Genomic DNA, 15,730 nt, shown 5'->3' with positions numbered 1-15,730 from the left:
GGCACGGTTACATCCCTCCAGTTTTTTTTTTTTTAAATCCTTTTCCTAGTGCTAAAAGTTTCCAATTCATGAATTTTTCAGCAGCAATGTTTTATGAAAATTATTTGACATCGGATTTCCATACAAACATTGTTATTTCAAGCCTGTTTGCCTACTCGTCAAAATGGCGTCGAAAACCGTGGGGGTGTTCATAGTAAGATCATGCACATTCTAGTTCAAGAATTTGTTAGTTCAAGGAAATATATTGTCTCGTACCTTGTATTCAGTTTTGCCTCATTTCCTTTCTTAGAAGAATGAAAGGTAGGCAATTCGCGGAACCAATGTCCGCCAGAATACGGAACTGCATCGAGTGTTGTCACCGATGACCTATCATAAGCTAGTAAGCTTTAGAGACTTAACTTTTTTATATTGGCTTTAATCCTTATTTGACCCACAAATGACCTGTGATGTTGAAAATAAAAAAAAAAGGAAAAAAAAAAAAAAAGAGACCCCGACCCCGGCCCCGGCCCCGACCCCGCGTTTTACTGACACCCAGACTGGTTTTCTAAAAGAAAATGGCAAGTATAAACATCCATTTTTTTCGTATCTCTTGCAAATTACTACTCCTCCATTGTGAGTTATTGCTACCATCATCTTGGCAACTTTACCTCCTGTTCCTACTTTACTTCCCTTAGCCAAACACCCTTGTTTTAGACCTTCGGATTTTTTTCGTCATACTTTCCCTTTGGGTGCTCGCGCTTGATCCATGGGGTTGGTCTTGTAAATAAACGAGACCCCATCTAAGTAAAACGCGATAGTGTCCGTCCAGACACTCTGAGGGTAATTTGATTGCATCTGTCTAGTAAATTCTACTCTTCTTTCTTTATCGCTTTGACACATTAGTCCCTTTTTACGAGCCTGCAGGAAGAAGTACCTGTTGCTATTTAACAAACGCCGAACCGTTCGATCAGTCTCATGACAAATTCCTGTCCGCTCCATCAGACGTAACGAAGAAAGTGAACCCTCTTGCTCTCTTAATTCTTCAATGGTTCTTAGAATCAACGCCTCATGTTCAGGAGTAAGCTTTTTCTTTCTTCCGCTCAAATGTCTCTTGCTCTTGTGTACTTCCTTGTAGTTTGAGCTCGTTATGTGGTGAACACTTGCTGTCGAGACTTGAAAGCGTTCGGCGACCTCATTTAATGTGAGATTTGTTGTCATCTCTAGGACTCTGATTGAAGCCTTTGTTTCTTCTGATATTCTTTTTCTCGAGGACATGTTTTGTGAAGATTTTTCAGGGCTTTTTGGAAAGTTGTGCGAAAAATTGTGTATTTCATCTACTCTCTGTTACCAAAATATTGCACATGCAATACCTGAACATAGATACTGCCTTCAAGCTATGACGCGCGTGACTGCGTCAGACACAGTCACGTTTACACCCGGCTGACGATCTTGGACAGATCAAATGAAAAATTAAGACCACCCCCCACCCCACCCCCTCCATTTCAATGATGGAAAAATGGCGCGTTTTGCTTTGCGCACGAATTCGTCATTTTGGGGGGAGGGGTGTTTAATTTCTCATTTTTATCCGTCCAAGATTGTCCGACGTTCACTTTGACGTTACCAGTAGCTTCATAGATCAAATACCTGCAATCACGCTTTTTAAACTAAACCTAGTGGAAAGAAACTCAACCACACGAAAACAAGTGGTCCTGTGTGGAAATGAAAACATCACATTAAGTATTGTATTTAAAAGGGAGTGTCAGTCAATTGTCAACTGGCAGCTGTTGACTAGACTGGTGAAAAACTAAAGAAAGAAAAAAGAAAAGAGGACAAGTCTAGAAAAGATCTAAAAAATATGTATTATGATGAGGACAAGTGGGGCTCGAACTAGAGGTAACATCTACGTTCCGCACACTGTATGCAATACACGCGCTGAACCCATGTGCTATTTCATCTACACATTCAAGATCTTGTGAAATTCTATAACTGTCTTTATTTACACTGAAGACCTTGAGACAAGACTGTAAACACTTCATTTTATTGATATCTTTCAATTCGTAAGAGCTTACAACGATTTTCTTATTTGAAAGTCTTTATTGGCACGGTTTACAAACTGTTAGCAACGATGAAAAACCTAACGAAGAAGCAAATTCTCAGTCGTCTGAACTAGATGTAGAGGACTTTAATACAGAAACTCATGGGCGATGGTTGAAATAATTCCTGTAGTAGCTCCACGGCCGGAAGCGAGGTGAGTGTAATTTGTCTTCTTTGAACGAAACCTTGCACAATTAATTTTAACAGTCGTAAGTGACTATTTCTTCGCTGTTTACAAAATTCTGTTATTTTCCTTTTGAAAACTTAGAAGCAAAGATTGTTTTGAAAAATTTTGCGGTGTTCTGCCAAAGTTTTAAATTTTTGTGGCAACGAAAGCTTTTTGTACGTACAATAAAATAAACGCCGACGCGATTCCGGCAGCGTTCACAGAAGATATCGCGATCGCTTACAGTATTGTCTTTGATTCCTTTTGTGAATGCCCGATGAAATTATTATAATAACAATAGAGTTGATGTTCGCGGGCGTAAATATGTATTTGGCCCTTCTGAGAACTCATTTTAGCCCTCGCCTGCGGTTTGGGCTAAAATGAGCCTGAGTCGGGCCAGAAACACATTTACGCCCGCGAACATCAACTCTATTGCTATAGTGTCAGTGAAAAACGGTGGTAAACAACGAACGTTATACAGCAAATTATTGAAAATGCAGGGCCCGCGGTGCTGGTTTTGGAGTGGGGGTGGAGACTAAAGGGAACTTTTTTTTTTTGAAGAAAGGAGTCAATGCTTCAATCTGGCCCTAATTACATTTGACCAACTCATCAGGCTGATGAGACAAATTTTCGACTTTTTTTATGAAAGCCAGCAGGTTGGAAGATCCCGGTTGAAATCTAGTCGTCCGTTCAGCAGCAAAGCTAACGACAAATTGTCTGAAATTGTCGGGTTTTGTCGGAGAAAAGCTTTATATACTTAATACGAATACGTAAGGTAAGTTGTTTCTGTAAGTGATGGATATAGTTAAGTAAAATAAAATAAAATATTTTTTTAACCATCCAAACCAGCCCCTCCCCCTCCGCGGTCCCTGAAATGCTCCTCTCTTTCGTTGATTCAGACCCTTTTGCCAAGTCAACAAAGGTCTATTTCAAAGATGACGAAATACCTTTTGATGGAGCACGATTTGGCGTCATTGGTGCAAAGGTATTCGAGTGTCAACATGGTCCTGACAGGAAAAAGTCATTAAAAGCCAAGTCGGCTGAGGAAAAGGTATGTTTGTATATTTTTTAATTTCTTGTTGTTGTTTTCACAGCCACACCTCTTGATGTGGTATGATACCATTGCTGATACCATTTTTGTTTTTCCTGTAGACTGCTGCTCATTTAAGAAAAGAAAGTTTTTGCCCCAAGATACAGTTATCTGAAGTGATAAATTAAAGTGTTCCACATACATGGTTAGTGTTATAATATTTTTTTAGTCATAACCAGAACCTACCAATATCTTGAAACAAGGAAAGTCGTTTTCCTTCCCCTATCCAAATAACATGTAGTAATATAAAAGTTTTTTGTGTTGTATAGCAGGAGAGTCAGTTTAAGGACCTTCCAAAGGGGAGAATACAAAGTGTGTGTGTGTGTTGGGGGGGGGGGGGGGGGAGGGGCTGGGCCGAAACGTAAATTTCCCTTTTTCCTAATTAAATTCTTTGACATTCGAAAAGCCGTTAATACTCCTCGGTAGAGAGTGCGTTTTCCTTTCCTGGCATAAAAAAAAATCATCCCTCCGTTTCACAGCAATGAACATTTTCTCAGTTAAACAATAATGTAGTTTTTCATTTCCATAATCACTTTATGTCTGCGGCTTTCGGCGGAAAAGGATAGGATCGGATAGGATAGGATAACTTCATTTATACACGGTTTTTCCATCAACTACTTCATTATCATTATCAACTAACTATCTATCTACCTAACCTAGGATTATAAAAAGTTAAAAAAACTAATAAAACAATAAATGCTGCTTTTCTTGGAGGCCAAGTTTAAAATCTTACTTATAACTGTGGCGTCTCAATTTAGTCTTAAAATCATTCAAGGAAGTTGCTTACCGTAATTCTATTGGTAAACTGTTCCACAACTGAGCTCCATTGTATGAGAAACTTTTCTTTAAATAATCAGTGAGCGGTTGTGGAAGAGTTAGCGTATTTTCAGTATTCCTTAAATGATAAGAATTCACTCAGGCAAATTATCGCGAAAAACAAAGCTTGATCTTAAATATTCTGTCGTCATCCCATTTAAAGTCTTTTATTTCTTATCCAATCTTTGATGAAAGAGTTTTCTCCACCCAAGTGCCTGGAACAAATCATCCAAATTACTATCATAACCAGCGGACATCAAAATGAGGGATGCGCGATTTTGAAGCTTTTGAAGCTTATTAGAAAGGCCTTTGTTACAGTTTCCCCACACCTCATTACAATAATCAAAGTGAGGTTGAACATAGCTATAATAAAAATTGATTACAATATTAAATGGGATGTCTTTTGTCTTTTTAGAGATACTTTCAATATGACATTCCCAGTTTAAATTTTGGTGGATGTAGACCCCAAGAGATTTGGCTGATGCTACCTGCTCCATAGCCATGTCATTTATAGTTAGGGAGGGTCTCTCTGAAATATTCGATAACTTCTGTCTAGATGCAATTAGCATAAACTCCGTTATTGTTTCGTTAGGTGTAAAGTAAGCTTGTTGGCTGATAACCAAGTGTACACTTTGCTTAGATCATAATTAAGACAATTATTTAAATGGTTAACCTCAGTACTAGCAAACGTCAAGCTGATATCGTCAGCGTACATCCTAGTCTGTGAAAACTGCAAGCAATTCGGTAAGTCATTGATATATAACAGAAATAGAAGAGGTCCTAGAATTGTTCCTTGTGGAACACCGCACAACAATAACTTCGGGGTTGACTTACAACAATTTATATCACAGATTTGAGTTCGATTATCTAAGTAAGAAGCAAACCATTTAAGACTAGTCCGTCGTTTTCCATAATTTTGTAATTTACGTAATAAAATATCGTGATTAACTGTATCAAAGGCCTTTTTAAGGTCTAAAAAGACAACAGCGTTGACAAAACCACAATCAACATTCAAAGCCCAGCTATCAGTAGCCTCAAGTAGTGCCGTAACCGTGGAGTGTAGAGAGCAGAAACCAGATTGATGACGCGGGGGAGGCTATTCTTAGTTAGATATATCTCGTCGTAAATTATGCTTTCACAAACTTTGGCCACTACTGGAATTACTGATATTGGTCGGTAATAGTAGTTGTATCAGCTGGTTCTGACCCAATTTGACAGGTACTCATCAAAGTGAGTTACCATAGCAACCGAGAAATTAGCATGAAATGATGGACAGGTAACAATACTGATGGGCGGAGTCAAATACTGCTTTCATGTGATTAGATAGTTATGATGAGGTGACGTCATGACCGGAAGTGGGTGGATTTATGCCCAGTCCCCTTTAGAGTCAGAGACACTAGAATTTAAACTGCCAACAAAAATTTAATATAAAAACAAACCCTAATATTTACATGGCGGGACGTGTGCGAGGTCCTAGTGACCCGCCCCCGACTTACGTAAGATGATATTTACAAATTTCTCCTAGCCAGCCAGAGAGTGACGCCCAAAAACTATTCACAAGAAATTCTCGCTTCAGCCGCGGGACGAGATTTAAAGAAAGAAACTAGTATATATATTTTCCCTTACAATTCACATAATAAATCTGTCATCTCAGCATCTTCAGGGGTGTATCTAACATAGCCGTACGGGTAAGTCAGAAATGTGGTGGGATCGATCACTCGTTTGTTGTAGACAAGCTGGTATTTCTTGGTCTGTGGCACTGTTTCGATGGCGTACTGTTTGGCGTCACGCACAATGTGGTACAGTTTTACCACATTTGTTTGACGAACCCCCGACTCTAATGGTTTTTGGATGTCGTCTAGCACGTTCTGACGGAGGACAGCATGGTTGAGTTGTTCAAGGATATCCCACGCACCTTACATTCTTGCTTGCCTTTGTGTGTCAGGTAGCCATAATTCTTTGGCCCTCCAGAGGCAAACTCCAAGATGTAGTCCCCCTCGCTCAATTCATCCTTAAAGTCGCCCAGGTAGTCACCGAGGGGAGGGTCAGGCTGTCCGGGCAAACTTTTAAACACAATGCTGTCGGTGTCAAAGTAGACGACACGCTCTTGCAAGAAATCGAGGACATCGTAAAGGCGTAGCCGCGCCCAACAAGTTGTGAAACACGCCACGAAGATATTAAGATTGGGGGATACTGGATCATCTTCCAACTCGCGTTTGCAGTGGATCTCCACGCGTTCTTCGGTCAATACACCCACGTACCGTATGTCAAATTTATCACTCTAGAGGAAAGCTGTAAATTTCTGTGGGTCGTCAAATTCTTGGACTTGGGTCTTATTGGTGCGTTGGCCAAATTTTCCCCACATCGAGTTGAGCATCATCTTAGCAAGAGTGCGTAAGCCAGGGTTTTTCTGGATCTTCGCGGGGTCGAGTTTGATCCCCTCGCGGGTCTCGTAGTCTGCGAGATGTTGATGCTGCATGGTAGGATCATTCCCGACATGGGGTGGCCAACCGCTGGCTTCTTCTTTAATTTTGAGCCAGGTGTTGACGTAATTGCCGAACAACCCTACTTCTGTCTTGGGGAAATGCCACACCTCGTGGATTTTCAGAATGGTGTACCCCTCTTGCACGGCTTTTTCTAATTCTGGGGTGCACCACGTGCCTGTAATCTGGCGCTGCTGATTGGTGTGTTTACAGATGTGGCTTCGCTCTAACATTGGTTTTGTCATTTCGTCTTCCACACAAGTGGCACAGAGGGGGAAAGTGAGCTTTCCGTTTTGGCGTAGGGGCAGTACAGGATGGTACAACTTCTCGGGAGGAAGTACAGTACACTTGGTGAGACCAAAAAACTCACTGATGTCTGTGGTGTTTGGCTGCGAGATAATCTCGGGCTTCCCCACAGGGTACCTCTCAATTTTGTAAACCCAGGGGTACAACGATGTGAAGTCATAATACTTCATTTTCTCATCACTGTCAGCATCGATCAGGTGGTACAGTTGTACGGCATTGGTGCGCCCACCACAAAAGGCGTCACGTGGCTCCAATGGGTCGATGAACTCGAGACTGTCCACAAACTCACTCACGTCCTCTCTCTCCTTTTTCAATTAATGCCACTGACATTCCCAGATCTCGACGACATAGTAACCTTTATCCCTCAGGAACTGAAGTTTCTTTTGGGTACATCGATACACGTCTTCGGGACAACTGTCTTCCAGACGTCGGTGGGATTCAGTGCGGTTAGGAAAGCATTTGGGGCAACCGTGCCAGAAGCAGCCTTGGAATTCGTACATTGTGTTGGTCTGCATGTCGTACCCATCGACGGTGTAGCGGCTATTGGGGATGCGGTACTCGCCCTGGTTGCCTGCATGCTGAATGCGAATCCCCACAGTATCGACACCTTGGCGGTCTAGGGACTCTCGTAAACAGTGGTCCATCCAATGCAACCATTCCAGTGCGACTTTGGAGTGGTTGGACTTCAATCGCCATCCGTGGATGGGTTCGGAGGCAATGGTGTCGGGCACCATCCGATTTTGCCGCAGATCGCGATTACAGGCTGAAGCAATCGTGATGTGATTCCACTGGTTGAACTTGGCTTCCTGTTCGAACAACCTCTTGAACGTGAGGCACCCCTGCTTGAGAAGCTGCACGTCCAATTCGCAATACTCTATGAGCTCTTTCTGGAAGTCAAACTCTACATTTTTCTCCACTTGTTCAGCATACCATTTCTCGAATTCTGTACGTCCAGGCACGGACATGGATTCTGGCATGTAAAAATGTTTAGCTGGGATGGGTCCCACATACTCTTGTGTTGGCAGGTGTGTTGAATTGATGAGGGAAGTGACCTTTCTTCAATTCCGTGAGCCCAAACGTTCTGGGGAAAGTTGAAAGTGGCATTTGAAAAAAGGAGAGAGAGTCGATGAAGCGGATACAATGAAATGTCACCTGCAATAATTTAATTCTGTGCTGCTTGTGGTACTCATCGACTATGAAATAACCATCATAGCCCTGAAAGTTGTGGGCAATCACTGTCACGGGGCGCGTATCATCCTCTGTCAAGGTATCAAGCCACTCCAAGAAATCACGAATGCAGTGTTCTCCTTTGAAGCGTACGGGACGACGTGTATCTTGCATGGCCTCAATGTCAAAGAACACAAGCAGGGGTTGTTTGTCTTGATCATCCTCCACATCCATCCCTTGACCATTGGCTTCTAGAGTGGCCAGACCCGCTGCAGCTCCACGTTAAGCTTTTTTCCGTTTTTTCTTCTTTTCTTGTTTTTCTTTCTCAGGACTTTTTACGACTTGAATAAAACATTTGTGGGTGGCTACGTTCACATACTCATGACAAGAGGGACACTCTGCATACCCGCACTTATGTTTTTTTTTGCTCTTTCCGTCCTACTAACAATTTCTGACACTCGATGCATTTACGACGCTGGGTGCATTTGCTGACATTCTTGGCATCCACCGCCTTACCGTTGTAGGACTTGCTCGGATGGTTTTGCAGACACGTGTCACCATGGAAGAGACGTTTGCAGGAACTGCACGGAGCAGTGGCTCGATGCCTACGACATTTGGCTTCTCTATAGTCAGGACAACTTGTTTGTAAACAGGCAGAACAATGGTCTTGGTTGTTCTTGCAAGCATGTCGTCCTTCATTGCTGTAAGGTGTCAAGCATCGTGCACAGTAGTAACTGGACCCGAAGAACCCCGGCAGTGTCGTGATGACATCATAGTGATCGTTGTCGCACAGGAGGACCAACTGTTTGTCCTGGGGTGGTCCAAAAGATTTGACACTATAACCTCGCGTGGCATCGACAAGTAGTAGTTGGTAGTCATAGAGGGATGGTGCCAGAGCAAATTTAGACAACTCATCATAGCCGCATGGACCTTGAGGGACATGGGCTTCTATGTGTAATAGAATGGCCTGATCATCCTGAATTGTTCGCCCACGCAGGAAACCGGGCCAGTTAGGATGATTGTCCACGTTGGCTTTGGCAGTGACGATGGCTCTAGCACAACACAGATTGTCTTTGTTTTGGATGGTGACCACACTCTTTTTGAGCCGCTTAAAGGTTTCTGGATTGGTGTGACCCGATTTCATTTTCCTTTTGGAGCCACTTCCATTCGGTGATCTACGTACATGCGTGAGCGAGAGTTGAAACGAGTCGTCCATTTCAAAGTTCTCGTTGGAATTTTGCGCGACATCTGCTGCAACATACTGTCCACTCGATCACTACCATTCATCCACTCGCTAGCAGGCAAGCCTCGGTAGTCATAGTTGTTATTTAGGCGGTTACTGGTCAAACTGAAGTACACGCGATCTTGTTCGGGGATCCGTTTGCAAAGGATCAGGTTTTTCAAGGCTCGATGCAAACCGTCTCGCAGAGCTGCTGCCAAATGTCGTTGGTACACAAATCTACCGACTTGACGTACATGACTGAGGTAATGGCGTTCTCTTACACCCATAGCATGACTACGACGATCGACGTATGGGTTGAGTGTGAATTCAAACCGTCCGGGTTCTGAGGCACTCAAACTACCACCCAGTTGTTCTTGGTGAGCAAGCTGACGCTCGACAGTGTTAGCGGCTTCAATTAACATAGCGTCATCGTCTTCCTCAACATGTAATACGTTCTTATTGCATTGATCTTTTGACATATTGATGGATACACTTTTTAAAATGATGGAAAAAAATGGAGTGTGAAATCTAGGGCGAAGACAATTGGAATGAAGAAAGAAGTAGATGAAAATCATTTTTATGACCCCAAATACATTTCGTTGGTTCATTTCCCACCAATCAGAACATTTTGTGACCAAATAAGGAAATCGATCATTAATCCAACCCGTCCAACTGGTTTTTGAAACAAAGTTGGTTTACTTTTGTCTCACTCAGAAAAAGCTGAAAAACTAAATTAAATCGGAACGGATTGCTTACCACCCGACACTCTAACTACTTAGTTTTTTTTTCCATCACTCATGGATACTTCCATTGGAAAAAAATATATATCTTACCTCCTAGCTGTCAACCTTCCGGCTGACAACTGATTTCACTTTAGAAGCTTCCAAGTATTTATAAACAACGGGACGGGGGGATGGGGGGCTACACCCTAATGGCACAAATTAAAATTCATTAACGGAAACAGAGGTTACGGGGGATGGGGGGTTATCCCCCAGAAAATAATAATATTCACAAATGGCAAGTGACAAGGGAATGGGGGGTTATCCCCGAAGAAACAATTACTGAATGTATATTAAATTTAATTATTTAAAATAAAACACAGTCAGATGTTCACTTTATAACATTTATTGAACAACAACAACATGACCTCCAAAGGAAGAATTTTTGTCCTATAAAGTGCATTACAGTTTCAAACGTTTCTTGGCTTGCATGATTTTTTTCACAATTTTTTCAGTCATGGTGCGTTTCCCGGGTAGACGGTCGATGGCTTTGATCATCTTGGTGTCAGCCTTCCACTTGTCTTGTAAATTCTTGGCGTGACTATAATCGATGTCATGTTGTTTTGCAATCTTGTCTAAACGATTAATCCCAGGATCTCCACGCTTCAATCGCTTTTCCAGCTCGGTGCCAGGACCCATGTACTGATACCCAGGCCAATGCAATTCTCCGAACTTGGCCAAAAATCTTTGAATGTCCACACCCCATCCACTTTGTTTCCTCCTCCTCCTCTTCTTCCTCGCACACTTGGTCTTCATTCTTCTTTGGACAGTGGCTTTTCTTTTCTCAGTCTTCATTGTGGTAATCCAATCTCCGCCTCAACTTCTTGCCTTTCTCAAAATCTTCCCAGCCGGGTAACGGTTTCAAACTTTTCAGTTCTCTCTTCCCTTTTTTGTTGAGTTCTTCCAACGTATTGCACAGCTCGTCCAACCTCTCTCTGTATTTCCTCGTTTCTGGTTTTTGAACCACCCTACGTTTGCTCGTCGTTGCCCTTGGGATCAAAGAAGCAGCACTGCTCTTGCCTATTCTCGGTGATGGTTTTTGGACTTTACTCGCGGACGGTTTGGGAGTTTGCGGTTTGGGTGTCGAGGGACTTCCTTTTATCATCTGCTTCAGCCATTGCTCCCAGGTCCTGTTACCAAACTCCCCTCTTCCTCGCCTTCGTCATCTCCTCCTGCCTCTGCTGGTCCTGCTGCTCCCACCCCCGCAGAGGGAAACTGACGCAATCGTTTGGTCAATTTTGCCAATTCTCTCGAGAGGGATTTTGTGTGAGCATTGACCAGAGGTGCTGGTTTCTTAGGATCGGCCAGGAGTTGGTGCTTTGTAGCAGCCAACTTTGCTGCTTTGTCTAGCATTGCATTTTCTGTCAGTTCTCCTTTGTACCACTGTTTTAACTGTTCAAAAGTCTTTCTGAGGGACCATCACGACTTCCTCCATGACAGGTGCACAGACTTAACAAAGATTCGTATTGTTGTTTCCAATGAGCAACTTTGTTTTTCAGTTCTTCTCGAGTGATCCACTTGTCGGTACACTCTGAACACAATTCTCCTTTTGCCGATGTGCGGCACTGTCCACAGCATATGGTGTACAACAACTGTATGCGTTCTTGTTCTAAGTGCCGGTGTGCTTGTTTGACTTTTTTATATTCTCTTTTCCAGTGCTCTTCCTTACGTTCTGCTTGTTCGAGGCGCGAGTTGACGTTTTGCAACAAATCCAACAATCTCTTGTTTACCGAGTGAGACATTAACAAAACACGTCATTCAGACTCTTCCAAAACCCGCTCCCTTTCTGCGACATCAAATGTTCACGACGTCTCTTGATGGAGTTCGTTCTCTTGCCCGCTTCTCGCAACACTTTTTTATGCCGTTTTAACCGCACCATTAATGGTGCAGGTATGGGGATGTTGTTCTTCAATACGTTTATTACCATTTCGCTCATAGTATTGATCTGGTCAGAATTGGCATGTTGTAGCAATTCTTGGCGCCTGTAGCGATTGGCTTCGTTCAACACCGACTTGAGGAAGGGTAAATTGCGCCTCATGCGTTTCATACTGCCCACGGCCTTGGATTAGCTCTGTAATGTCCTTTAGCTTCGATTGCTCCCATTCTTTTTATAACGTTTATCCTTTCCGAGTTTAAGACCTAGCTTGGCAGCATTCTTGAGAATGGAAAGCAATGCACCGCCTCGCTGACGTCCCCGTTGTTTGACTTTCTGTCGTCTTTGCGTCTTTCGTCGTTTGAACCCCATTACTGGATGCAACAACTTTTTGACCTTTCGGCGTATCCTTTGTCCACAGACCAATTGGTGTAGCCTTTTTTACCTCCTCTGCTTTTATAGGCTTGATACTCTCTTTTGTAACTGTTGACAACACGTTTGGCTTTTTTACAGTCTACGGGTTTCTGCAAATCCCTGATCATGTCGCGGGTCACTTTGTAACCTTTTTTGAAATCCACTTGCCACGGCATTTGGCCTCCGTTCTGTTTCTTTGTCCTCCTGGACGTGGTGTTCTTCTTCTTCTTCTTTTTGGTAGTGGTACTGTTTCTTCTTGCCATTGTTTTGGTGACTCAGACAGCAGTGCTGCTGCTTTTATCGAGTGAGAAACTCTCCGGGTAACACACATCTTTAGAAGGAACGTATCGAAATCGTCTTCCGTATTCATATATGCATTTGTCTGAAACGGGAGGTGCGAAATCGGTGATCGTATCGTCCAGGGTTTGCATCTTGATCAAGAATCCGTGGAATTCCTCCAAAGGGAGACCACACACATAGGTTCTCAACTCGATCAATGTTTTGTCGTAGGTGGTGTAAGCGAAGTGACACATGTCCAACTTTGACTGAAAATTTCTTGAAGTCGTTCCATCCTTTTACGACGACGCCTGCTGCCGTCAAACAGGCCACAAGGATACTGTTTTTCAGAATGGGACCTACAATGACGCCTGCAGCCATGATCAACAGTGCCAAGCCGTTCAAAAGGTTGTGACGAAGCTTGAAATGATAAAACATCTGACGATGACACCACCACTGACGATGGTAAAAGGCAAACAATCCATCCAATCGCTGCAACACGTCGGGATTCAGTTCTCGTGAGGCCACTCTCGAACACGGACCATTTAACAGAGATATGGACGACGACATCCCTATCACCGTTTTCCTAATTTCTGGTGTTAGCCTCCCACTTATTTTCTTATAGCTGCACCTTCTTTCTTTTGATAACAACGGGTCCATCCTTCGTCTTTTAATAGGTGACTCAACACTCCTACGTCATCCGAGGAGGCAGGATGCAAATCCACTAAGAGGTAACCAAACGGTCACGATGTTACTCTACGAAGCACTTCCAGTACCTCTTTCCACTGAGTGGGAAACGATTGCAATAACAAATTGCGCACTCCCAACTGATCTCGAGGATTCTTGAAGGCCACAACGTAGTGAGCATTCCTAGAAATGCTCTTGGCATATTTTCCCATGGGAAACATGTCCTGACACAGGTATATCACTGTAATGTTTCGATGGTGCGAGTGTTTGGTAAAGAGGTCCAAGATGTTTTTGTCTCCACTTCCTTCGTCCATGAGATCGTCCAACACCAATAAACCTCCTCAGGAAACGATGTAGTCAACGACTCGGTCTATGGAACACCTTCATGAAAAACGACCCCCCTTTTTCTCATATGCTCGAATCTGTCTTGCCAAGCTCCATAACAATGATGTACGGATAGCGGAGGTGTTTCAAACAGATCCAAATTGTTCAGGATCAGACGTTCCGTAAAACAACTCTTACCACAGCCCGAGGGGCCAACTAAAAGGATACTAGAGGGGGTGTGAAATCGAAATGATGGACTCATTGCAACTACAACAACAAAATGACACACACTGGATTCTGCTTCACTCTTTTTAGTAAAAACAACGTTGATGATAAGGACTCTTACACACTTTGTTCCAAGCTATTTCGTTACAAATCAACCTTTTTAACACTTGTCCTACTTTGTGATCATTCGCAACATAATCGTGTTTGGAAAACTGGTTCAAAAACTCTTGCAAATTTTGTCCATTTGCTCTCTCTTTCAAGTACATTAGAGCGTAATGACCACAACTCTTGCTGTTCACGGCTTGAAGGGACCTCGTGTTGGTCACGATGTACTTCCAGTGTTTCACAATCCACTCGTTCAATGGTTCAGCTTGGTAGTATTCCAGTGGTAGGACAAAACTGTCCATCACTTCACAGACATCGCCTTTTGTCCAAATGCCCAGCCAATGTTTTCCCGGTTTGTCATGTGGATCTGTGTTGACAATGTAACCGCAGGGTCTACGGGTAGGTTTCTTGGGTAAACGGTCACAGGCTACCACCCCATAGAAGTAAGGTTTCAGCGCGGGATGATCTCGAACCAAATACTCCAATTGCACATTGTTCAGGGCCACTTGCTCCATCTTACATCAAATTACGTTCGTAGATGTCGTAGAGCACGGCACCATTGGAATAGATCTCCAGCAAATTCTCAAACTCTCCAAAGATGATGAGGCTTATATTGTGTCCCGGGGCAGCTCCAAATTCAAAGACCAACTGCAAGTCACCTGTTTGTCTTGGGTTCAATGCATTGCGCATCAGCGCACCCATTGTCCACATTGTCAAACATGAAAAGGGTGCAATTCTTGCCTTGTCCCCAATCCTCTCTTCTCACCATGTTGCCTTGCTTCTTGCACCACGCTCCACTGGCTTGTAGAAAGCGAAAGTACCCTGCCAGATCTCTTTGACCGTCATCGTGATTGAGTTGGAGTGTTTCGTATGGATATTCCTCTCCCCTAACAATCTGCTTGGTGGAGATCACTCCAAATTTCGGGAAGCAGAACGGGTCGAACGCCACGTTCCCGTTAAAGGCTTCGTTACCTACCATCCCCACAATGATTCTGTCTGGGATCCTGCCTTGAAACAGGTTGTTCGCTTCAAAACGAGCTTGATTTCCCTGCAAACTGAAGGTTCTGATTTCACTTCTCACAGTTGGCTAAGATGCCACTTGCCGTTCATTGTAATTTGCCTCATTTAAATTCTTGTAGACAGTTTCATTCAAACGCAGCTGCAGCTGACAGAGATGGAATTTGACTTTGATGTCGTTTTCTGTCAGTCTTCCTTTCAAACCCACTCCATTGAGAAACAGGTCTGGCGAGTTGAAGTGAAGTCTCATCCTGATTTCTACTTGAGGGACCAACGCTTTGCCAGTGTGAAAGGCTTCCAGATGGGGTTGAAAGACTAGTAGGTGCGTTTTTCCATCCGTGTAATTGGTCATCTGGGGTTTGGAAGCTGCCAGTGCTGGTTTCTGGTTTGCGGGTAGGGCTCGATAGTTTGCATGGGGAGTATCACTGTCCGTGTTGTTGGCTGTCCACTCTACCGGGAAATCCAATTGATTAAACCATCCTTGAGGCTTCAACACCGTTTCTCCATCTTCTCGGTTGTAGTTTAACAATGTTTCCAGGTAGGCTTTGTAGTGGTAAGTATCAGTTTGTGGACTGATCAGGGTTCCGTTCAATCGCATACTGATTTGTTTAAACAAGGTGTGGGACAAGTTATTGGTGACCCACAGTTTGTCGGCAGCTGCAATGTCGGTTCCATCGTTTTTCTTCAAAGTCAGCTCCACTGTGAAA

General features: G+C 43.3%; 1 protein-coding gene and 1 pseudogene across 1 annotated transcript; both read right to left on the bottom strand.

Annotated features, from left to right (window-relative positions):
• Window positions 1–5,767: 5,767 nt before the first annotated feature.
• On the bottom strand, window positions 5,768–7,104 carry LOC146484399 (uncharacterized). Its single transcript, XM_085104852.1, has 3 exons — window positions 6,472–7,104; window positions 6,061–6,426; window positions 5,768–6,013 (listed from the first exon to the last, which is right to left on the bottom strand). The coding sequence occupies exons 1-3, from the start codon at window positions 7,102–7,104 to the stop codon at window positions 5,768–5,770; spliced, it is 1,245 nt and encodes a 414-aa protein (XP_084960978.1).
• A 6,172-nt stretch (window positions 7,105–13,276) lies between these two features.
• LOC146484398 (uncharacterized) lies at window positions 13,277–14,521 on the bottom strand (annotated as a pseudogene).
• Between the last annotated feature and the right edge of the window lie 1,209 nt (window positions 14,522–15,730).

This window comes from Pavona decussata, unplaced genomic scaffold (assembly GCF_977016875.1).
Source record: "Pavona decussata unplaced genomic scaffold, jaPavDecu1.1 SCAFFOLD_34, whole genome shotgun sequence".
Lineage (NCBI taxonomy): Eukaryota > Metazoa > Cnidaria > Anthozoa > Scleractinia > Agariciidae > Pavona > Pavona decussata.
Note: the sequence above shows the minus strand (reverse complement) of the source record. Positions and strands in the feature narration are given on the sequence as shown.

Excerpts from the sequence above, each read along its gene's own strand:
- LOC146484399 (XM_085104852.1), bottom strand. The coding sequence starts at position 7,104 with ATGAAGTATTATGACTTCACATCGTTGTACCCCTGGGTTTACAAAATT. Across the intron at positions 6,427-6,471 it reads AACGCACCAATAAGACCCAA|AGTGATAAATTTGACATACG; the intron begins GTCCAAGAATTT and ends GCTTTCCTCTAG. Across the intron at positions 6,014-6,060 it reads AAGGCAAGCAAGAATGTAAG|AACGTGCTAGACGACATCCA; the intron begins GTGCGTGGGATA and ends GTCCTCCGTCAG.